The following is a 22,477-nucleotide window of genomic DNA, read 5'->3' on the forward strand; positions in this document are numbered from 1 at the left end:
ACCTGGAAGATGAGCTATCTCATTAACAATACTGAAAATACCGATTCTTAAAGACACACACACACGCACGCACGCACGCACGCACACACACACACACACACGTTTATTGATGATGGCAACTACTATTTTCCTTTTCCGGAAGGGGAGCCTGAGGCACAGACAAGCTGAGAGACTTGCCCAGAAAGACCAAGCCTGAACACGGCCAAGCCAGCATTCCAGCTCCAGCTCTTACCTGCTTCATTCAACCAGAATGTTATTAACCAATAAGTCAGAAATGAAAAAGTAACTGAGATAAGAATCCCAATAGACAAATTCAAAAGTAAACAAGACCAAGCTGGGGAAATCTCCAAAGGGGAGTTGGCCAGGGAACGTGGCTCTGGATGCTGCATGGTACACATGGTGGTCTCCCAGGAGCAGAAGGCGGTAAGAAGCAGACATCTGGAGAAATCACGACTGCTTTCCCCAGCACTCTCCAGAACATGGGCATCAGCCTGGTCTCCACCTCCCTGTGCCCCTTTCTGGATTCTTGGCCCTGGTGCCCCTCAGGTCCCAACCTCTGGCACTGGAGGGGCAGGAGTAGTAAGGATTCCAAGAGTGTCTGGGCCACAGTAAACTCATTTACAGTCTTTATTGTAAAGAAGCTGCAGTTGGAACATGGGACACTGAAAATACACAATCACAGATTGTTCTTTCAGAAGAGGGAGGGAGAGACTCATATATACAAAAATTGTAAACATGTTCACTTAAATATCCACAAATAATTGGTCTATGCTACAATGTACAGGGTTGTCACTCAACTGCAACTCCAGAGGGAGGCGACTGTCTGTAAAAATGTAATGTGGCAACCACATTTGGTATTGACTTAATGTGAAAAGCCAGCTTTGAGCAATGCATGAGTACTCAGCTATGCAAAGGGACCCCCAACCTTGGGCTGGGCCTTAAAATGGGGTGCAGTGTGGGGAGCTGAGGGACTAGTCCAGGGAGCCGAGGTAAAGGGGTTTGCGGGGAATGGCTGTCTCCAGGGCACGGTGGGAAGGTGAAGCCTCTAGGCCTCTCTCCTCGTGAGGGGTGTGTCCTGCTGGGCACCCAGATGTCTGGAGCCTCCCTTGGGCAAGGTCTTACTGAAGGGCTGGGAGAGGGCTGATGCCCAGGCCTACAGCCATGTTGTGCTTTCCTGGCCAGAGCTGCCCGCACCCCAGCAAGGGCCTGGGCCAAGGCAGGTAAGGGCCGGAGCTGGGGCCACAGAAAAGAGGGGCTGCTTGTGGGGAACTACGAGGTGAAACCTGAAGACTTGACCACAATCACAACATCGACAGGGCTGGGCTACTCTAGTGAGCCTGTAAGAGGAAATGGAGGGAGGCTCCAGACAGAGCACATGGCCCTACAGGGTGAACCACCAGGACAGAGCAAGGACCACCACTACCCACAGGGACAGGGGATGGGGAACAGTGGCCACGGGGTAAGGGTGGTGTCCCTTCCCCCAGTCACCCCCAGTCCAGGGCAGCCCCTGCATCTGGCTATGGAGGGCAGCTGGACCCCTGACACCAGAGTGTACAGGTGAGCCCTGCCTGGCTGGCTCATGAGGGGAATGGCCCGCTGCCTAGGCTGGTCCACTGGAGGCTGAAGGACACGTGCCCAGGGCTGTGCTGTTCTCTCCTCAGGACCTCTGGCCCTGGGCTGGGGACTAAAGGGACTGGAGGAACTTGGGGGGAACAGCCCAGGCACCCTGGAGGCTACCCTCTCTTGGCCCCAGATGGCCCACAGCATCCACACGTTGCTGCTGGGCCAGGAGGACCTGAGGGAGGTCCCAGGAAGCCTTGGATCCTGCATTGGTGGGGCAGCCTTTGTGCCTTGGTCTGGGCCTGCTGGCCACTAGTAGGCAGGAACCTGGTACCCTTTGGGGCTGGTGTCCAGAGTCTCGGTGAAGGGCGGGCTCTGGTAGGTCTCGGTGCCCTCCACACCGCTGCCCACTGGGTAGCCTGGGTAGGTCTGGCCCGCCCCAGCACCCAGCTGTTCGGTGGCAAAGAGCGACATGTCGGTGCCCAGACGGAACCGCTGCAGGGCCTTCACGGTAAGCGCCGCCTGAGGGGGAGTCCGGGGTCAGCCAGGGCCGACCCTGCCCCGACCCTTACCTGGCCCCAGTCCCTGCCGGCCGCAGGCCGCCGGCCGCACTCACCCAGCTGAGGATGGAAAAGAAGCTGAAGGCAATGGCGGCCCGCGCCGCGTCTGCCGCCTGCGTCGTGCCCGGCCCGGGCGCCGTGCGCTGCCACTGGTTGGTGAGGAAACAAAAGCCCACGAACCACAGGAAGGACCAGAGCCCTGCGGGCAGGTGGGCGGGCGGGTCAAGGGATGCTGCACCGAGACGCCCGGCCCAGCTCTGCCGGGAAGGAGAATCCGCAGACCGAGAACCCGACCCGTCCCGCCCACTCCCGCCCCGCCCGGACCTGTCCCCGCCCCAATCGGCTGAGAATCTACGCGCTCCCTCTGGCCCCGCCCCGAAGCCCGCCCTCCCGACTCCGCCCACCCGAGAAGCCCCGCGCGCTCCCCCAGGCCCTGCCCCTCACTGCCCCGCCTACCTGAGAAGCCCAGGTCCAGCAGCACCGCGCGGCGACGGTCGCGGACGCTGCTGATCTGCTGGAAGCGCACGTCGAGCAGCAGGAACGCGGCGCAGGCGAAGAAGGCCCCAAGGCCGAGCGCGACGCCGAAGCGGCAGGCACCCGCGTTGCCGTTGAAGACGCAGCGCAGCTCCGGGCCGCTGTCGGCGTTCACGTAGCCCTCGTTGACTATGGGCCCGAAGACGGCGATGGAGAACACCTGTGGGCGGTGGGAGCGCTCAAGGCCCTGCGATGGCCCCTTCCTGGTCGAGGCCCGAGGTCTCCTAGCCCACCGTGAGTGCCCATGCCCTCGGGAGTGTCCCTGCGTTCCCCTGCAGCACAGGATCTATCTCTGGGTGGGGGTCTTCGGGGACCCCCTCCCTTAATATCTACCTCAAGTTTAGTAAGTATGGACAAAACATACCATTTAGTGAGCATCAACTGTGCCCAGGCACTGTGCGTAAAATGGCTACATGTGTTTGCTCATGGAATCCTCCCAAACAACCACAAGAGTGCCACTGCTCTTATCCTCTTTGTAGATGGGGAAATCGGGGCTCCAACAAGTGAAGTGCCTTGTGGAGGGTTGCATGGTTGATAAAAGCCAGGGCTGACATTCAAGCTGGGTCCTCTGTATCTTGTGGAGCCCGTAGTGTCCCCCATGGCCCACTCCAGAGTGTGGGAACAGGAGCTTTCACCTGGACCAGTGATCCCCAGGCCCGAGTCAGCAGGGCTAGGGGAAGTAGATGTGGAGTCAAGCAAGAAGGGTGGGAGTATGGGGGGGGGGCAGGCAGCAGAAGGTCAGCTGCACAGAGCTGTCAGCCAGGACCTGAGTGGAACCTACCCTCAGCATTTGGGAGCTGTGCAGCCTCGTTTCTTAGCATGCCAAATGTAGCAGGCACAACTCATGGGGTGCTGGGGACAGGAATAATACCCACCCACCATCCTGCACTTTGTGGGCACTCCAGGGATGATGGCCCCACATGACTGTGGCTAATTAACACCATCCATACATGCTTGGGCTTAAAAGGCGACACTGTTGACCTCTCGGGTTCAGTCAAACCTCAGTGCCCTGTGCCCACAAGGGCTGGAAGGCAAAGGAGTGTGGACCACAGTCCTTTTAAACCAGAAGCTGCTCTTTGAGCTCTGGGCAGCCCTATATTTCTAAAAAAAAGACCTCTAATTTCAACTTCATTTCTCTCCTTTCCAGCCCCAGCTCCTAGAGACTTAGTCAAGAGTGAAACCAAGGTGCAAGATATGGACACGTACCCACAGATTGGTCCACAAGTCAGGTCAAAGCTGGGACCAGAACGTAGGGTCCCTACTTCCTGGTCTGGCCAGTCACTCCACCCAAGGGCCCCTGCCCCACTCTGGGCACCGCCCTCCTGGAACACAGGTGAGTACGCGCCACCACCAGCCACCACCAGGTGGACAAAACCCATAACTCAGCATTCCACCTTCCATCTCTCCTGCCTGGAGGGATGGGAAGGAGGAGCAGGCCACTGGGCCTAAGGTTGCCCCAGTAGGCTAGGCTGCCTCTAAATCTGCCCCTCCCACACCACCTCCAGGAAGCCTTCTCAGTGTAGAGCCCCTTCCAGCTGCCCCACTCAGAGGAATCCCAGAGCACACCCCCCAACTCACAACTGCAACTGGGGGGCCTGGGAATGGCCAGCTCCCTTCGAAGGAACCAGGAGGATGTGCGTGCAGAAGTAGGGGGTAGGCTCTGCCTGATTCTCTTGGCTCCGGTAGCCCTTACTCGTGCTGAGGCTGAGCGCTCAAGCCCCTCCGCGAATCCCGCCCCCACCCCTGTGCCCGCTTCCAGGGTGTAAGCACATGAAAAACCGAGCGAGGGCTGAGGAAGGGGATTGAGTTAGACCTAAGGAAGAATTGAGAGGTGGGTGCGGCGGGCAGTGACCTCTCAAGGTACCCGGCTGTCGCCGCCGGCCCCTCCCCCGCCCGCAGGTGGGCACGCCCTGCCCGGTGACGTCACCCCAACCTGCGGCCGGCGGGGGAGGGGCCGGCAAGGATGAGGAAGGGGGCTAGAGGCAGGTGATAGGGATGAGGGAGGCGAGGCGAAGTGGGACGGGGTATCGGGGCGGGGCTTGGGCCGGGGCCACTCACCCAGGACGCGATCCGCAGCAGGGTCTGGGGCCGCCGCGCGAAGCTCACAGGGTCCAGGGTGGCCCCTGCGCGTCCCGCGCCGAACGAGGCTCCCTCCATGGCCAGCCCGGGCGGGCCGCGTGTCCCCGGCGCCCTCTGTCCTTCTGTCCGTCGGGCCGACCCCACCCGAGGCCGCCCGGGGCTGCTGCCGATGCTGCCAGTGCTGCCGCTGCCGTCGCCGCCTTCCGGGAGTGCGCGCCGGCCGCGGCGGGGGCGCGCGGGGCGGGACCGAGCCTACACCCCTCCCTCTGGTCCACGCGCGCAAGGCTGGAGCACTCACCTCCCTCCACCTTGCCCACCTTCCACCCCACCCCACCCACTCTCACCGCAAGACCAGGGTCCGAGATGGAGACCATCCGCCAGGTCCCCATCAGGAGGCGGGGTCAAGGGGCTGAGTCCCCCACGGCCACTCACAAGTAGTCAGGAGTCAGCAGGGCAGGTGGACACTGGGCTCAGCCTTTGCCGTAGCCACGTGGGTGGACAGACCGACATGACCCCACTCCTCTGTACAGGGCCCTTTCCTGAGTGCCTAAGGAGGTAACAGGTCCAAAGGCTCCAGCGTCTCCCCCAGCCCTCAGGGAAAGGGAACCCAGCTTCCTGCCTCTGGTCCCCATAGACCAGAGGGAGGTTACTGGGGCCTTTCCCATGACTTCCCACTGCACCCTAGCTTCTCCTTCACATTCTATCCTCCCTAACAGGGAGGGAGGATGGCCTCTGCCCTCAGGGGCACTTGTCCAGGCAGGCAGAGCCCAGAGGCACACATGGGTGGGAGTTGGGGCATCTCTGCTCTTTTCCTGTGGTTGGATGTTGTCATTCCGAGGGTGCTCACTGAGCCCTGCACACTCCTGGGTCTCCCCAACTGACTTTCTGCTGACATATTTAGTTCTGGGCCGAGGAGCGGGGAGAAGCATCAGAGATGGGGAGTTGGAAGAGTGGGTACCTAGCTTCCCAGCACCCCCGCTGGGTCTTCACCACAGATGGCCCAGCTCCAGGTTAGACAAGGTCCCTTCCTGCATGTTCCTTCCAGGCCAGCCTGGCAGGGGCCCAGATGACTCCTGTTTCTGTCTAGGACATTGAGGAAAGTCTGCATTTGTTGAGCATTTACAGTGCCAGGTGTTTCACCATGACCTGTGGAGGCAGGGACTGTTTTACTGCCATTCTTCAGATGGTAAATAGGCAAGTGGGAATTCCCTGGTGGTCCAGTGGTTAGGACTCACGCTTTCACTGCGGAGGGCCCGGGTTTGATCCATGGTCGGGTAACTAGGATCTTGCAAGCTGCACAGTTGGCCAAATTAAAAAAAAAAAAAAAAAAAAAAAAAAAAAGGGCTCCCCGGTGGCGCAATGGTTTAGAATCCGCCTGCCAATGCAGGGGTCACGGGTTCGAGCCCTGGTCTGGGAAGATCCCACATGCCACGGAGCAACTAAGCCCGCGAGCCACAACTACTGAAGCCCGTGTGCCTGGAGCCCGTGCTCCACAAGAGAAGCCACTGCAATGAGAAGCCCACGCACTGCAATGATGAATAGCCCCCGCTCACCACAACTAAAAGAAAGCCCGTGCACAGCGAGGACCCAACGCAGCCGTAGATAAATAAAAAATAAATAAATAAATAAATAAATTTAAACGAACAAACAAAAGGCAAACTAGTTGAGTTCCTTCATCACACTTAGAAAGTGAAGAGCTGGGATTCAAATCCAGATCCCTACTGTGCCAGGGCAGGTGTGGCCAGAAGTGCCACCCACTAGTTGACTCCATGACACTGCATCCAATCCTATCACCTCTCCCCTGTCAGTGACAGTTTCCTCTCTTTCATTTCCCCCTTTTACTTGATCATTTACATCAGTGCCTAAACCTGCTCCATTCCTGAGCCCACTTCCCCTCCAGCTATCACTGCTCCCTTTAGTCCCAGGGGCAATGCAGCCACTGCCATCCTGTCCCCATCCTCCTAGGAATACTTGTGATGTCACCCTCTCCTCGTGTTCCACCTACTTCATGGGCCCTTTCTTGTTATCTCTTTCTGGTTCCCTCCTCTTGTTCCATCTGTGACCTTTGAGCCTTAGGGGTCCCAGGGCATGGTCCTGGGGCTCTTCTCCCTGCTCTATGCTCACTGTCTTGGTCTCCATGCTAACAACTTGAGCCAGAATTTTCCCTTGAACTACAGTCCCACTCATCTTAGCCTGGATACCCTGGAAAACAGAATCTGTGGCAAAGTTAAAGAGTTTTATTGGGAGGTGAAACTTTGGGGAAGCCAGAGTTAGGGAAAAAGGAAAGTGAGGCAGGGAAGGAGGGAGAGCAAACATGGACGGCGTGCTCCTGAGCTGACCACAACTTTGCTGGTTCCCAGCGCACAGGTGACCCGGGAAAGGCCAGAGACAAGCCCTGTGCTGGGGACGTCCATCTGTAGGAGGAAAGAGCAGTGACTTCTCTGCTGGTTGCTCCCTGCCTCCTATTTCTTTATGTAACCTGGCCCCTTGGGCAGCCCCTGAGGAAGCCAGCACCCCCGTGGGGCCAGTGGGGTAAAGATGCCAAGGAGGCTGTGCCAAAGGTTGGCCCCTGCCCAGGGAGGAGCCGAGACACTATGGGGAGAGGTGAGAGCTGTACAACCACAGGGGTACGGCGCACTGTTGCTGGGCCATTCCAGCTGGGAGCCAGTGCCTGGGAGCAGGTGTGCCTGAGAGGGTGTGTGAAGGCCCAAAACCTGGGTGCAGGTCACCCCCAAACCTGCTCCACTCAACAGCCTTCCGCATCTCACTGATACACTGGGCAACTCCCTCCTTCCAGCGGCCAGAACCCCACAGCCACCTTGGGCTCCACCTTCAGAGTGTAGCCAGTGAGGCCTCCCACTCATCCTGGGGCGAGCTTCCCTCTCGGCTGCCACAGGGGTATCTGCCCCCCCTCCTCTCGCCCACACCTGCCTCATTCCAGCTCAACAGCCAGAGGGACCTTTCAAAAGTCACATTTTGCTGTTCCTCTGCTCCAAACCCTCCACTATGTTCCATGGGAGCTGGGTGTTAAAACCACATCCTTGCTGGGGCCTTGAGGACCTCCTGCCATGTGACCTCCCCTCACCTCTCTGATCCTCCCTTGGCTCCAGCAACTCAGCCTCCTTGGTGTTCCTGGAACATCCTGGCCCACCCTTGCCTTGGAACTGCTCCCTCTTCCTAAGGAGCCAGAACCCAGATAGGAGGAAGCAGGAGACCACAGAGGGACGAGGGCAGGCCCTGTCCATCGCTGCAAATCCCAGCACAAAACACACTGAGGCCAGGTCTTCAGTCACTTCTCCAGCATTTTATTTTTGGTCTCAAGCTCCACGGAGCCTCCTCTGACAGGCCTGGGACGGCTCTGTGAGACCATGAGCCAGACAGAAGGCGCACAGCAGAGCTCAGCCCCCAGGCCTCTTTCCTGAAGTGCAAATGGCACACAGCCTCTGCAGCTACCGTCCCTGTTGTACCCCTAGCTGTCCCTAGCTACAAGATGGGGAGACAGTGGCCTGGCCCGGAGGGGCGAGACAGGGGAGCCCAGCCAGGCCTGTCACCTTCCTGTGCGGGGAAGTAGCAGCAGGGTGTCAAGTGGGCAGGAGGCCAAATCCTAAGGAAGGGACAGCCTAGGCTGCTCCTGCCTCCTTCACCTGCAGCACCACGGGGCGCGGGTTGAGGAGGAGGCCATCAGGGTGCCTGCAACGGGTACCCCCACTTACACTCAGAACCTGAGAGGGAAAGGGCTCCACGGGTAGCGTCTGGGGACCACCCAACTGAGACAAGGCAGGCTTTGGCTCTGACACGCACTTTAATAAGCCCCACCCTCTCTGGCCAGGCCGCCTACAGGCTCTGGCTGCCCTCTAGTCACAGGAGCCGTCCTTCCAGCCGTCGCGCCAACGCTCGTCCACCAGCGAGCAGTTGAAGTCCGGCTTGCCTAGCTTGCGGTTCACCTCGTTGTGCAGGCGGCATAGCCACTGGGTGAAGCAGGCCCGAGTGCGAGTGTCTGGCTGGTTCCTGCATATCCTGCGTGTGGGGGAGCACAAGAAGGATGGCAGGCAGTGCTCCCACTGTCCCCGCCCCACCAGATCCTTGCCTGCTCAATTCAGGGAGGAGAGCTGGGGCACTGCTGTGAGCTACACCCAGAAGTGCCCTCATGCTCTGAATTCCCAGAAGGGGGCAGACCCTGCAGCAGCAAGGCCTGGTGGACTCCTAGGCCTGCTCAAACCCTCACCTCGGGAGCTTTGCAAACCGTGGCAAGAGCCCTGGGCAAGACATTGAGGCAGAGGCCTCAACTTTACAACCTGGTAACAATCAGGAATCCTCACCCCAGCATCCCTGGCCCCAGGCAGTGTGTGGAAGGGGTGGGGTTGGCATAAAGGCAAAACTGAAAAACAGATCTGTTTCTTAGCACCTGTGGCCCTGCTACATCAGCTCAGCAAGAGACCTTGTTCTAAATGCCCAGGCTTCAAACAGCAAGGGCTGCCCTGCCCCCCACATCCAGCCCAGAAATGCCATGGGTGCCAAACAACAGTTCTTGGGCTCCCCAGTGAAAAAAAGGTGGCTCCTGGAAGCAACAGCAATGAGTTCCCAAGGTCTTGAAATTGGCAGTTCTGCTCCAGAAGTTAGGCAAAGTGGAGTCCTCCGAAACCTGCCAGAGCCTCCATCAGTGCTAAGCAAGGGATCTCATGAGGGAAGCCCTCCCTGGGAGCCTTGTGGCTGCAGAAAGAAGCAGTACCCAGCAGCAGCCCCAAACAGCTTGGCCTTTGAGGAGGAAGAAGATGGCTCAGATGATCCAATCCCTTCTCTGTTGGTGGTCCCTGCTCTCAGCAACCCTCTGCCATCTCTGCATCTTATTTCTCTAGGCTCCCCTTTATGACATCAGCCAGGGGCCCCAGGCCCAGGCTCCAGGTGGGATGCTCTGCTGCCTGCAGACTGTGCAGACACAACTTACCTTTTCCTTATGTCTTCAGCACACTCCTCACACGGGTAAAACTTGGAAAATAAATGTATGAACTGAGCCATATCTTGCTGCTGTTCTGGGGTGGGCAGGTCGGGATAGTAGGCCGCCAGGGTATGGAGGACAGACCAGCTGTGGCGGCCCAGTTCCTCGCGATCCGGAGGACAATCTTCCCTAAACTTGCTGTCCCGCTGCGGAAAGAGGCCGACAAGAGTCAGTTCGGTTTTCCCCAACCAGAAACCTACAAAGCTCCCCTTTTTCCCCCACCAGCCGCAGGTCCGCTGACTGGAGACACAAGTCCTGAGGCCGATCCAGCCCACATGTGGCTAAGAGCCGAAAGGCCTGGGCTACCTTGGCGGCAAGGTTTAGGAACAGCCAAACCCGGGAGGCAAAGTCTCTCAGGCTTAGGGCCTGTGGGAACGCTCGGCCTGGGCCTTGGGAAGTCGGCCCGGGGTGCTTGAGAACAAGGTGTGGGGGCCGGGGCTAGGAGTCAGCAGGGCTCGCGGGCCTCTGAGGGGAGGTGGCGCCCCCCCGCATCTGCACCTTCTGCTGTGTCCGCATCCACGACTTGAAGTCCACGCAGGCCCGGCAGGGCAGCCTCCGGGAGGCGTCCTCGGCGACCTGAGAATCGGAGGCCGGCGCCTGGGATGGCGTCCGGGCCGAAGAGGCGGAATCTCTCCGCCCCGCGCCCCGGCCGCGCGCGTCCGTCACCAGGTCGTCCATCACCTCGGAGCGCGCGCCGCCGGGTAGGAAGGAGAATAGGTTCCCACCGCCGAAACTCCCCCGCTCGCCGGGCGCCGCCATGTTGCCCGCGCAATGCCTGCCGGGCCAGGTCGGCCTCCAGATGGGCTTCCAAGTCGGCCTCCAGGCCAGCGCGCGCGCAGCCGCCAGGGCGCGGCCACAGGAGCCGGGCGCGCGCGCCGCGAGCGCGGGCGCTGGGGCTGAGCCGGGGCCAGGGGTGGGGGCGGGGCCCGGGGCGGTATCCGGCATGGAGGCGGGGCTGGGGGCATTGGTCTGCGCCCGGGAAGCGGCAGAGACAGGGGTCCGGGCTAAGGACGCGTCGGAGACCCGGGTCGGGGTGTGCGCGGAACCGGAGGCCCGAGTCCTGGCCGCGCCCCTGGGCCTCGTTCCACGGCCTGTGCCCGACCTGCGTCGTCCGTGTCTGCGCTCCAGCCTCCTCCAGTAGAAGAGCAGCGTGCTGTGGAAGACGCGCCCTGGCCGTGCCGCGGCCTCGGGCTGCGGCCTCGGCCACGTCCGTGTTACGGTCTTCGATGCCCCCATTGCTCCGCTCTGACCGTCCCGCGTGCCCGCGGCTCTGTGCCCTCAGTTGGGGGAGCGCCCAGCTGGGCCGTGAGCGCACAGAGGGCGTGCTGTTGGTGCTGGGGGTCCACGGGTTCCACTTTGGCGACCGGCGCCATGGCAACGGGCGCCTGGCAACGCGGGGCAGGGCCGTGCCTGCAAAGGAGGAGGTGCGTCTCTGGGCTCCCGCGAGTACCGAGCAGCCTCTCTCCCCCGCCCCCCGCCCCGAATCCTACAGCCTACTTGAAGAGGTTAAACCCACGTCGGGAGTGGCCTCAGGGATACCTCTGCTTCCATATGTACATTAATTCATTCTGCAAATATTTGTGTAGTGCCTAATCTGTTCTAAGCACTGTTCTAGGCACTGGTCTGTGCAAGGAGCAAGATTTGTCCGTCCGTGACCTCCTCAGCTCATAGTCCAGTGGTCAAGACGGAAAAAACAAAACCAAACAAACAAAAAAGAGTCACACTAATAAATGTTCAGGTACAAACTGTGATGGGGGCCATGAACAGGGCATGGTAAATCTGGGAGGCCTCCTTGAGGAGGTGACACTTAGGCAGTGGCCTGAAGGATGAGGAATCAACTGAGGAGGGCAGTCAAGGCCAAGGCAGGAGGGAGGAGGATCTTGGCTACTTGCATGGGCAGAAAGGCCAGTGGGACAGGACCCGGGAAGGGTGGTGGGAGGAGAGATCCAGAGGTGGCCAGGGACCCACCAAGGACATCATCAACTGCCGTGGCAGCTGGGAATTTATTCTGAGGACCCTGGGAAGGTGCTGGGAAGTTTTGGGCAGGGCACCCTGGCCTGATCCCATTTCTGTTTTGCAAAGATTCCTCTGAAGAGTGGATTTCATGGTAGCGTGTGAGGAGCACAGGCTTTGGGGGAGGATGGGGCTGTTGGTAGTTGTCCAGGTGAGAGACGAAGGTAGGGGGTGTCAAGAAAGAAAGAGTGGAAAGGATCTAGGTTGTTGGGGGTGTAGAGCAGGGGCTCTCAGTTGGCATAGGGAGAGGCCTCAGCATCTTTCTAGGTCCCTGGCTGTGAGTAAGCTGGCCCTTCTCCCACTTCTCTCCTCTGTCTTCCAAGGGAGCAGGATCTGTCCCACCCTGTACCCTACCAGGCCAGTGGCCCCCACTGAGATTGGCAAGGTGACAGCTGGGCTGAAGGCACTTTGCAAAAATTAGGCCTATGTCCACAGGTGTTCATTGCCTGGGCCAAGACTAGGGAAGGTTTGAAGGTTTCAGAGAGAGCCACTGGTTGGACAGATACACAAAGGCCTTTTGTCAAGGCCAGAGTGGTTTCCTGGAGGGATGCCATAGAGGCTGACCCCTCCCTCGAGGGCTTGGGGTAGAGGGAGTCTCAACACAGAGCCGGTGGCTCCAACAGGGGGAAGAACCACTGTGTGCCAGGGTTGGATGGGGCTCCAAAAATCTCCCCTATAAGGAAGCAGTCCAGAGATGTGGGGCACCTGGGCACACCACCTGTCTGGGGATTCTAGGGCCTTCCCTTCACCACCCCAGTTAGTGGGGGGATGGTCACTCTTGATCTCAGAGGCTGTGTTTACAGCAAACTATGATAAATCATGAATTCAGAGATGGCTCTCAAAACAGTCCTAGTCGCCACTTCCCCCATCCCCCAAGCGCTGGTGACCCTCTTCATCCTGCCCCAAGTCTCTCCACCACAGGGGAACCTATGGGGTAAAACTGTGACGTCCGCCTCTCCTCAACACATAAAGAAAGAAACCCTGACAGTTAATATCCATTTAACACAAATTTCCTCCTCTGTGATTTGGGGACATTATAGAGACCTTTCCTCCAATGTGAGGATTAAGCCAAACAAAGCACTTAAAGCCTTTAACACTGGGTCACTGGTTCCTGATGACGACTGCTGTTAGCTCCCCAGGGAGTTCAAAGAGCCAAAGGGCACAGCCGGCAGGTGGCTCTGACCGATCTCAGCACTACACAGGGTGTGGGAGAGCCGGGAGGTGTGGCCAGGCCTGGCGGCACTTTGATGGCTCTTCCTTCTCCTCCTCCTCCACCCACCGCCAGACTCCAGCAGGAGGGCCTCAGGCCGCAGTCCCAGCCCCAGCCCTTCCACTCTTTCTTTGCTTCTCCTCCCACCCACGGAGCCCTGTGCTCCTGCCCCTCTACAGGCTAGGGGTGCGGTGAGGAAGCTGTGAAGGACCCAGTCACAGGCAGGGAAGTGCAGCAAGGACGTGGCAGGTCTGGGGCATCGCCGGAATTCCAAACCGTCTTCTGGGTACCCAAGGCCTCCCCTCCTCCCCAAGTAGGCAGGGAGGCAGTGGGACGCTTGACCACACCCGACAGACTCCAGAAACCTGTGACGGAGATCTGGGGAAGCCACAGCGATGGCAGGCCCCCGGCACCCGGTGTCTGTGAGTGGGGCAGCTCTGGTACAGACAGACAGGCTCCAGGTCGGGACTGATGGGACCCCTGCCAGCCCCAAGGGGGAGGGAGGGAGTTCCTGGCCTAGCGCCTCCAAGAAGCCCCCAACCTGTTTCATCTAACAGACGTTCGCCTTTTCCGTGTGCTGGTCGGATGACAGCGACACCTTTGCACGAAGAAGCTGGGAGGAGTTCAGGAGACTCCATGTGAGTGAGTTTGGAGCCACCCTGACTTCCCCCAACTGCATGACCCACCCGTGACCACCCCGCATTGCCTGCCCTTGTGCCCACTCGGGCTTCCAGCCCCTAAGATCCTGGAAAGGGACCCCCGCCCTCCCAGGGGAACAGTGGGCCCTCGGAGACTGACACGCCCCTTCTCGCCCTCAGAAAACCCTCAAGGAGACTTTTCCAGTGGAGGCGGGTCTGCTGCGGAGATCTGACCGCATTCTCCCCAAGCTTACAGGTCAGGCCAGCAAGGATCCCAGGAGGGGTGGGGGAGGCAGCAGTCTGATGTGGGGAGCCCTGGGGTGTGTGTCTCACGGTCAGTCCTTATCCTGGCCACAGATGCATCGTTGTTGGTGCACTGGGGCCGCACTGGCAGAGGCCTGGCACGCCTGCAGCTGCTGGAGACCTACTCAAGGGCGCTGCTGGCGACAGGGGAGCGTGTGACCCACAGCCCGGTGCTCACTGGCTTCTTTGCACCACAACCCATGGACTTGGAGCCTGTGCTGCCAGCTGGCAGGTGCCTGACCCACCCCCAACTCTCTGCCAGCAGAAGCATCTGGAATATGGGGGAGGCGGGGTGGAGGAAGGGCCAATGAGGGGAGGCTTAGAGGCTGAATAAACAGGTGGACATCCCACCTCTCACCTGCACCTTCACCAGCCTGGTGATCCTGCCTGCCCCACAAGAGCCCCTGCCAGGCCCCACGGGCAGCCCTGCCATCCGCAGCCAGGAGGCTCAGAGCCTGCACTGTCTGCAGCCCTTCAGCACCCAGGACACATGGGGCCAGCCCTTCCATGCTCGGGCCCAGGAGGCCCTAGATGTGCTGCTGCGACACCCCTCAGGTGGGCCTGGGTGGGAATCTGGGGACACATCCTTCTGCCCCCTGGGATGCCAGTGGGCCTCAGGAACCAAAACACCCCCTGCCCTTATCTTGGGCACAGGCTGGTGGCTGGTGGCGAATGAGGACCAGCAGATGGCATGGTTTCCTGCTCCCTACTTGGAAGAGGTGGCCCTGGGCCAGGGACGAGATGGGGAATGGTCCCTAGGGAGCAGTGGTGAGACTAACCCTCCTCCCCACACCCACCACCACGGGGCTGTGTTCGGCAAAGCTGAGTCACAAGCAGCACGCAAGCCAAGGGAATGAGGCCTTGGGACGACCAGCGGGTACCAGTGGCCCTGTAGTGTGTGCTTGGTCCCCACAGTGAGGCGGAGCCCCACTGGGTTTTTTTTAAATTTAATTTACTTATTTATTATTTTTGGCTGCATTGGGTCTTTGTTGCTGTGCACAGGCTTTCTCTAGTTGCAGCAAGCAGGGGCTACTCTTCCTTGCGGTGCAGAGGTTTCTCATTGCAGTGGCTTCTCTTGTCATGGAGTACGGGCTCTAGGTGCGCGGGCCTCAGTAGTTGTGGCTCATGGGCTCTAGAGTGCAGGCTCAGGAGCTGTGGCACGTGGGTTTAGTTCCACAGCATGTGGGATCTTCCTGGACCAATGTCCCCTGCATTGGCAGGCAGATTCTTAACCACTGCGATACCAGGGAAGCCCCGCACTGGGTTTTAAAGCGGTCCCTGGTGTCAGCAGAGATCCAGAGGGGAGCCCGGAGGTGGTGATTCAGCAGGAGATGATGCAGGGACTAAGAGGTGGGGCCCTGGCCTCTGTGGTGACCACCAAGGATCCGTTCCCAGGGTACCAGTTCTGTGCTTCCCATTCCTACGAGAGCAGCCAAGCAGATGAGCTGTCTGTGACCACAGGGGCACGCGTGCGTGTGCTGGAAACATCAGACTGTGGTTGGTGGCTGTGCAGGTACGTGGGGTGGGGCTCTGGTGGGCCCAGTCTAACAGAGGCAGGGCCCAGTGCTAACCAAACCCCGCCCTCCCCCACAGGTTCCAAGGCCGTACTGGTCTTCTCCCAGCTGCAATACTGCAGCCTGACGGGCTGGGCACACTCCTCAGTGGACCATGGCTCCACCTCAGGGTAGATGGTGGTGAGGACAGGGAGGGCGAGGCCCAAAGCTCCCCCAAGTCCCCCCAGGCCACGACCCTGCCGCCTACCGTGCCTGCCCGACCATCTCGGAGTGCCATTCAGAGCTGCTGCTGCACCATCACCTGTGAGGCACTGGGGCAGGACCCAGGGTGTCACGGACCCCCTTGAGAGTGTGTGGCATGTTGTGGAGGGCTGCGCTGTGCACCCCACAGCTGGAGCGGCAGGCCAGAGGCTCCAGACCCCAAGGATGGTGGCTGCCAGCCACATCAGCCTCAGGGCTGTGGGATGCGCAGTTGAGGGTGGGACTCCCTGGCTGGTGGGGCAAGGAGACTACACTCTCCCTTGTCTTCTGAGTAAAGTTCTCCTGACTGACCCCCACCCAGTGTCTGTGCTGAGGGGCAGGGACTGGGGGATCTTGGGCCAAAGTGTGGGGGCGGGGCTGGCTGGTGGGCCCAGCCTCGGGCTGGCCCAGGCAGTGGTCCAGGACCTGGGGTGAGACAAAGCCCAGACAGACACAGGCAGCTGAGATAGCAAAGTACATGTTTTGGTGTGTTTCAGAGGGCCGCGGGGGCCGCGGGGAGGGTGGGCAGCTTCATGTTGTGCCATAGGAAGTCCAGGAAGGTGGCTGCCTGCAGCATCCGGCTGAGCCGTTGAAAGTGCCGCTCTGGGGGAGGACAGCAGGCGATCAGGGTAGGAGGAGTCTGGCTGGACGGCCCCCTGCGCCCACCTGGGGCTGGGTCTACATACCAGTGTAGGGCAGCAGGGCCTCAAGTGAGGCCCGCACACCGTCGTAGGCCAGCAGCTCTTCCGGGGCTTCATGCTGCAGGAGCACGGCCAGCATGGCCTGGGCTTCGTGGCAGTGCCGTGAGTTGGTGTTCCACGTGACACAAAAGCGCAGCAAGGCCTCTGTGGGTGATGGGGACTGTCAGACCTGCCTGCTGGGCCACCCCAGCCTTACTAGGCACCATCCAGCCCTGACCTGCCTGCCCCAGACCTTTCTGGTCTCGCCGCAGTTGGAGCACCGTGGCTTCCAGCTTCTCGCAAGCCTCGGGGTCCCTTTGGATAGCTACGGGAGGAGAGAGGAGACTGAGCCCTGGGGAAGGACCCGAGAGACTACCCCTGCCGCCTGTCTGGCCCGAGGCAGCACTGACCCTGGATGACAGTCAGCACAGTGTGGGGCCGGTCTAGAGAGATGGCCAGGCCCAGCGCCCGCAGGTACCGCTTCTCGTGGAGCAGGTTGTCCAGTTCTTGTTGCCTGGTGGGGGAAGGAGGGAACAGGACCACTCGGGGACCTGGCTAGGGCTAAAGGCAGAGCCATCGGGGCTGGCTGAGGAGTCTGCAGCCCGGGCCTGAGCACCCGCTGGGGGTGAGCTGTGTTGCTGCTCCGAGCCTTGGTTTCCCCAAGCTATAGAGAGAAGGGACGCCAACGTGCCCTATTCCAAGGGGCAGGGGTGGTGCTAACACATGGGACTTGCCGTGAGGGGTTGGGTGGAGACCCCCAACTCACTTGACCATCTGCTCCTCTCTCTTGGCCTGCTCCTCTGCCTGCTCCGCCTCGGTCACATCCTGGGGTCAGACTGGGGTCAGACTGGCACACCCACGCTGTCCTGCCCACTGTCCCCCCACCCCACCCCAGGCCACACACCTTCCAGAGAATGACACAAGAGTCGCTGGCGCCGGTGAGGGCATGGTCATCCAGCCGGCTGCAGTGCAGACCCCAGACCTTGTCCTCGTGGGCGTCCAGCGTCCTCACACACTCATTGTTCTTGATGGTCCAAAGCTTCACAAGCCCATCAGAGCCGCTGTGTTCAGGATTGGGAGGGGGCTCAGCCCTGGGGCCTGCCCCTAGCTCACCCCTAACCCTGCCCCGCCCTCACCCACTCACCTGGACAGCAGCTGTGTGCCGCGGCTCACAAATGCCACCTTCAGGACAGAAGCATCATGTCCCTCGAACGTCTGCAGGGTGGGGAGAGGGGAGGTGTGAGGTGTCACCAGGTAGGGGGCCAGGCCTGGGCTGAGGGAGGCTTACCTTGAGGCAGCTGAAATCCTGCAGTGCCCAGAGCTTGACAGTGCCATCGGCCGAGGCCGTAGCCAACACCTGGTCCATGGGCGAGAATTGGACACACCAGAGGCCACGCCGGTGGCCCGAGAAGACGCCCAGCAACTGGCACTGTGGCAGGGCCCAGAGTTTGGCCGTGCGGTCCTGTGACCCCGTGGCCAGCAGCTTGTCGTTGGGGGCGATGGCCACACTGTTGATGTCCTGGTGGTGGGAGCAGACAGCAGCTCAGATCCCCATCCCAGCAAGGGCCCTGCTACGACCCCACCTGTGTGCTGCGTGCGGTCACCTTGTCGTGGCAGTGCTGCGTGGCCCGGGCCTGTAGGAGGACAGGTCCACCATCGGGGCCTGTGCTCTTGGATGGCAGGGCTTCAGGGAGGGGCCACAGCTTCACAGTGCAGTCCTGGCTGCCCGTCACCAGGAAGGTCTCCTTCAGCCTGAGGCCCGATTTGGGGGAGGGGGAGACACCTGCTGAGCCCTGGCCAGCCCTGTCTGCAGCGCACCACAGCTCAGGCCTGTCAGACCTTGGTCCAAACCAGAAAGACTGTCCCAGAATGTGAACTAATGTGCCACCACCTTAACACCTCTGGGACCACCTGCTTCCACTCGAGTCTGCACTGTGTGCCCTCAGTGCTGTCAAACTCGGGGACTTGGTCCCAACAATGGGAGCCCCAGGCCTAAAGAGCACCCTCTCCCCCTAGAAGCAGCTTAGTGTCATTGTCCCTGGTCTATCACCCCTCCCCTTTTATCCACACAACCTTAAGATCACTTCTTAGGAACCTCCTACAGTAGCATCTGAGGATGCCCCAGCCCCTGTTCTCTAGTCCACATTCCTAGGCTGGAGACTCAGAGAGCAAGGCAAAACCCGCCTCTGCCTCCGTGACACCCCGGACCCCAGCCCTGAACCACTACCTTGAGCAACAAATGGTGCCCACGCTGTGTGTGTGTCCAGAGCCCTGAGCCACACAGGCCACCTCGCCTGCCTTGTTCATCCTCCAGACGCAGATGCTCTGATCCTGGGGATGGGATGGGTGAGGAGAGGCTGGGCTGGGCTTCCTGACCCAGGACCCTGTCCCCCGCACCTCTCGTGGTGCTTCACCTTGGCACAGCTAACGAAGAGCCACCCCTTCCGGAACACATCTAGGGCCAGGACAATATCTAGAAAAAGGTGGAGAAGAAATGGCTAGAGAACAGTTATGGCAAGGAGGGGCAATCCAGTCCTGGGTGAAGTTCGGGGGCGCTGGCCTGGCGCCCTCACCTGTGTGGCCGTGGAGAATCTGGCAGGCGGACGTCTGCAGCTCAAACACTTTCAGGCAGGGGCTGTTAGAGGCCACCACAACGTGGGAGTCCTTGGGCCCGAGGAACCGGACGTCCAACACCTCCTCACTGTAGCCGGCAAACTGTAGGGGCAGGAGGGACACAGGCCAGGGCCTGTGTGAGTGGAGGGCTGGCATCCTGGGCTGTGGGCCGAGCAGGGGCAGTGCTTGCTCACCTGTTTCTGCAGCTGCAGGGAGCGGGCCTCATAGAGAAGCAGGTTGTGGTCAGCAGTGACGCTGAGGAGCAGGCCAGCGGCTCGGGCCAGGGTGCAGTGGGTCAGCTCCCGCCCGGGACCTGGCAGCTGCCGTTGTGCATGGACACACTGCCCAGAGGCCGCCTCCCACACGCGCAGTGTGCCTGTGTGGGGACAAGGGCCGCTGGGACTCACGGGTCCACAGGCCTCCATTACCCCTGCTGCCCGCCCTGGCCTGGCCCCACCCACCTTGGTCGCCAGCTGTCAGGAAGTGCAGGCCCGCAGACTTCACACCCAGCTCCGGCGCCGGCTCCTCTGGCAACAGAACTGCAGCCTCCACACTCTGAGGACGAGCAGGTCAGAGGTGGCAGCCCCGCACCCCACCCCGCCCCACTCAATGGCCCTGGCGCCCCACCTCAAACACCGGCACGGTCCTTGTGGCCTGGAGGCTCTGCAGGTCCCAAACAATGCAGATCTTGTCACGGCCTGAGCTGGGGAGAAACAGCCACCTCAGTTCCCAAGTCTCAGTTGTGGCCGTCCCTTTCCTGCCAAGGCCTGGGTAGCTGGCTACTGACCTGAGCATGGTGTGACCATCGGCACTGAAAGTCAGAGAAGTGACAGCGCTGTAGTGGGCAGTCAGCATGGCCAGGCACGACCGGTCCTGCAGCGACCACACGCGGATGCTGGTGTCTGCGGCTGAGGAGAATAGGAGCAGGCGTGCGGGGTCCGGGTGGAAGGCCACCAAACTGCAGGCAGGTGGAGTGGGGCTGGTGAGCTATGCCACCCTGACTGTGACGCCCCACCCACCCGCCCTCCGCCACCCCTACTCACTGTATGACACCCGGTGAGCCCCGAAAGTGGTGTGTCCCATAGTGCTGCACGACATCCCAGACACGCACAGCCCCATCACAGCCGCCTGTGGGAATGTATTCGAGGTGCAGGGGCTGTATGCCCAAAGCCCCCTGCCTGGCTCTAGCTGCTCCCTCTACCCAGCCGGAGTCCTACCTGTGGCTAACAGCGTGGAGGTGGGGTCAAAGGCCATGGTGGCCACAGGGGCTGTGTGTATTGCCTTCCACAGGCGGGTGATGCTGCCCTCTTGCCAGGCCCACTGAGCCAGCAGCAGTGCCCGGCTGGCTGTCACCAGCACCTGGGGGAGCACGCAGTTCAGCTGGGGGCAGAGGCATGGACGCCATCCTCATCAACTCTGGTTGGGAGGTACCGGAGCCCACCTCTTGTCCCGGTCCCATATACCTTGTCATCGGGGCTGAGATCAAAGGCAGTGATGTCCTCCTGGTCCTCCTGGGGTGAGAGTGAATGCACAGGGTGCCATGAGAATAGGCTGCCCCCCACACCAGCCCCTTACCCTGACCCTCCCCCGCCCTCACCTGCTCCAGGCTCTGCAGCATAGTCCCCGAGGCCACATCCAGGATGTTTACTCTGGTGCCACAGACACAGAAGAGGTGCTGCCCAGTCTGATCCAGCTAGTGACAAAGGAGTCTCAGTCAAGGTAACACTTTTCAGCCCCTGCCTGCCCCACCACTCTGCTCCCCTAGGCCAGTACCTGCACCTTCCCGCCCTTGTAGAAAGGCTCGATCTTGCGCTCGACAGCATAGCTGGAGGAGAGACGGGGAGAGAGTGAACCACCCACCCCTTGGTCCTCAGTGCCCAGCCCTGCGCTAGATGCTCCCCTAGAGATCAACCCAATAGGGCCCTGCCCTTGAGGAGTTCCTGCGTAGCAGCAGGGATGCAGGAAGCATGAGAGAGGAAGAGTGATGAGCTCTTCTACTGTTCCTTTCTTTAACTCTCAGCTGTACTGTGAGATGGGTACCCCCATGTTACAGAAGATTTGGGACCCTGGGCTGGTCCGTGATCCACACGGGTCCCAGGGCAGTCCAAGTCTTCCCAGACTCCCCGGTATGGAGGAAGCCAGGCCTTGGGGGCCCCCTGCTGGCCATGAGAGACAAGGCTTGGGTACCAGCCCAGAGCAACATCCTCTTCAACATCCTCAACACTTTCATTCCTGAGGTCCAGCCTGCCCCTTCCCCAAGCCCGGCTCCTTCCTCCATCTCACTCTCTGAGCAGATTCTCATTTCAGCAAAAGTGTCAGGCTGTCCTCTCCCCTCCCTCTTGGCTACTTCCATGCTGGTCCAAGCCACTGCACTCTCCTCTCCGGGGAGCTGCTGCAGCCTCTTCATTTGGTCCCTATCACTCTCTCAAACCCTGCTCCCAGAGAGGCCTTCTAGAACATAACTCTGTTCATGTCATCACCCTGCCTTAAAGTTCTCTGCTCTCCTTACACGTTTACGAGACCCTGCCTCGAGGGGTATCTCCTGACTCTTTGTGTTCACATGGGCTGTTCCCTGTATGTGGCCCGGGTCTCTCTTCCCGAATTTCAAAGGTGCCTGGATGACTCCGCTGGAGGAAGCCTGACAGCCAAGATGAAACGGAGCCCCCCTGAACCCACTCGACCATCCAACAGATGGTCTCGGCATCAGGGCTACCCCTTGCTAATGCGTGTCACAGGTCCTGATAGAAACGATTTGCTTAATATGTTTATCCCACCAGACTGCTGCACAGGGCGAGGCTGAGTGTGTCTGGTCCCGGGCACTGAGCACTTAGATGTTCAGCATAAGTTTGGGGGTTGAAAAAGCACGGGATTGAGAGCTTCCTGGCCACGGAGGACCAGCCCATCTCCTGACCTCTCTTCCTGCTGCTCCCCGGAGAAAAGGGACAGCAGATGAAACCCCCCAGGCCGCCTGCCCCAGAGGTGGTTCTTCTCCTGCTACCTGAGCGCTGGGGAGTCCCGCTCCCGTCCAGGACCAGCCTCGATCTGTGCTCAGTTCGCCCCTTCCTCCCTCTCTCGGATTTCTTGTCCCCCTCCCCCTCCCCAAACCGGCTCCAAGTTTAAGTAGCGGAAGCCAGCTGCACCCGGTGGGACTCCAGTGCCCGCCCTCCGAGAGCAGTCAGTGCCGGCTCTCCCGCGAGGACTCCGCGGGCCTGTCCGTATCCAGCGCTCACCCCCTCCCCAAATGGGTGCAGGACCCACGCCAGGCGCCTTCGCTACTCCGGCAGCGAAGCCGGCTCCCTCCCCGGCGGAGCCCCGGCTCACTTGGACTTGAAGCGGCCCACTCCGGCTGCCGCCTCCGCCATGTCGCCGCTGCCGCCGCCGCCGCGTGAGGGAGACCTGGGCGCGACACCACACTGTCGGCGCCGGGGTATGGCGTCACCGCCGGCAACTAATGTGACGTCACCAGCGCTGCGGCCTCGGCGACATCTTTGCTGAGGGCAGCGGAGCGGCGTCAGGAAGCGGAAGATGGCAGAGGTG

General features: G+C 60.5%; 4 protein-coding genes across 8 annotated transcripts; 1 reads left to right on the forward strand and 3 right to left on the reverse strand.

Moving 5' to 3' along the window:
• Positions 1-604: 604 nt before the first annotated feature.
• SYNGR3 (synaptogyrin 3) lies at positions 605-5,030 on the reverse strand. 2 transcript variants are annotated; one of them, XM_027117828.1, is made up of 4 exons: positions 4,713-5,030; positions 2,577-2,814; positions 2,177-2,319; positions 605-2,082 (listed from the first exon to the last, which is right to left on the reverse strand). In XM_027117828.1, exons 1-4 carry the CDS (start codon positions 4,809-4,811, stop codon positions 1,873-1,875), a joined length of 690 nt encoding a protein of 229 aa, XP_026973629.1. In that variant the 5' UTR covers positions 4,812-5,030; the 3' UTR covers positions 605-1,872. The 2 variants fall into 2 exon arrangements, with proteins under 2 accessions (XP_026973629.1, XP_026973630.1); XM_027117829.1 differs by lacking the exon at positions 4,713-5,030 and adding an exon at positions 3,019-3,808.
• Positions 5,031-5,079: 49 nt separating this feature from the next.
• Positions 5,080-10,596, reverse strand: GFER (growth factor, augmenter of liver regeneration). 2 transcript variants are annotated; one of them, XM_027117827.1, is made up of 3 exons: positions 10,228-10,596; positions 9,679-9,875; positions 5,080-5,280 (listed from the first exon to the last, which is right to left on the reverse strand). In XM_027117827.1, exons 1-3 carry the CDS (start codon positions 10,486-10,488, stop codon positions 5,172-5,174), a joined length of 567 nt encoding a protein of 188 aa, XP_026973628.1. In that variant the 5' UTR covers positions 10,489-10,596; the 3' UTR covers positions 5,080-5,171. The 2 variants fall into 2 exon arrangements, with proteins under 2 accessions (XP_026973628.1, XP_026973627.1); XM_027117826.1 differs by lacking the exon at positions 5,080-5,280 and adding an exon at positions 6,956-8,750 and having other exon boundaries at positions 10,228-10,565.
• A 293-nt stretch (positions 10,597-10,889) lies between these two features.
• Positions 10,890-15,934, forward strand: NOXO1 (NADPH oxidase organizer 1). Its single transcript, XM_027117830.1, has 8 exons — positions 10,890-13,413; positions 13,510-13,590; positions 13,771-13,846; positions 13,948-14,125; positions 14,267-14,448; positions 14,548-14,661; positions 15,289-15,406; positions 15,487-15,934. Exons 1-8 carry the CDS (start codon positions 13,348-13,350, stop codon positions 15,752-15,754), a joined length of 1,083 nt encoding a protein of 360 aa, XP_026973631.1. The 5' UTR covers positions 10,890-13,347; the 3' UTR covers positions 15,755-15,934.
• A 173-nt stretch (positions 15,935-16,107) lies between these two features.
• Positions 16,108-22,362, reverse strand: TBL3 (transducin beta like 3). Of its 3 annotated transcripts, XM_027117825.1 has the most exons (22): positions 22,262-22,362; positions 20,714-20,765; positions 20,538-20,633; positions 20,404-20,451; positions 20,158-20,299; positions 19,984-20,068; positions 19,728-19,898; positions 19,568-19,643; positions 19,402-19,495; positions 19,135-19,316; positions 18,901-19,042; positions 18,742-18,800; positions 18,555-18,658; positions 17,932-18,079; positions 17,616-17,846; positions 17,472-17,542; positions 17,232-17,388; positions 17,094-17,152; positions 16,738-16,841; positions 16,581-16,652; positions 16,334-16,492; positions 16,108-16,250 (listed from the first exon to the last, which is right to left on the reverse strand). In XM_027117825.1, the coding sequence occupies exons 1-22, from the start codon at positions 22,300-22,302 to the stop codon at positions 16,141-16,143; spliced, it is 2,403 nt and encodes an 800-aa protein (XP_026973626.1). In that variant the 5' UTR covers positions 22,303-22,362; the 3' UTR covers positions 16,108-16,140. The 3 variants fall into 3 exon arrangements, 2 of the variants coding, with proteins under 2 accessions (XP_026973626.1, XP_026973624.1); XM_027117823.1 differs by lacking the exon at positions 20,158-20,299 and having other exon boundaries at positions 19,728-19,848; positions 22,262-22,357; XR_003435121.1 differs by lacking the exon at positions 17,094-17,152 and having other exon boundaries at positions 16,133-16,250; positions 22,262-22,357.
• Between the last annotated feature and the right edge of the window lie 115 nt (positions 22,363-22,477).

This window comes from Aethalodelphis obliquidens, unplaced genomic scaffold (genome assembly GCF_003676395.1).
Source record: "Aethalodelphis obliquidens isolate GAN/ISIS:26980383/991018 unplaced genomic scaffold, ASM367639v1 scaffold18, whole genome shotgun sequence".
Classification (NCBI taxonomy): Eukaryota; Metazoa; Chordata; class Mammalia; order Artiodactyla; family Delphinidae; genus Aethalodelphis; species Aethalodelphis obliquidens.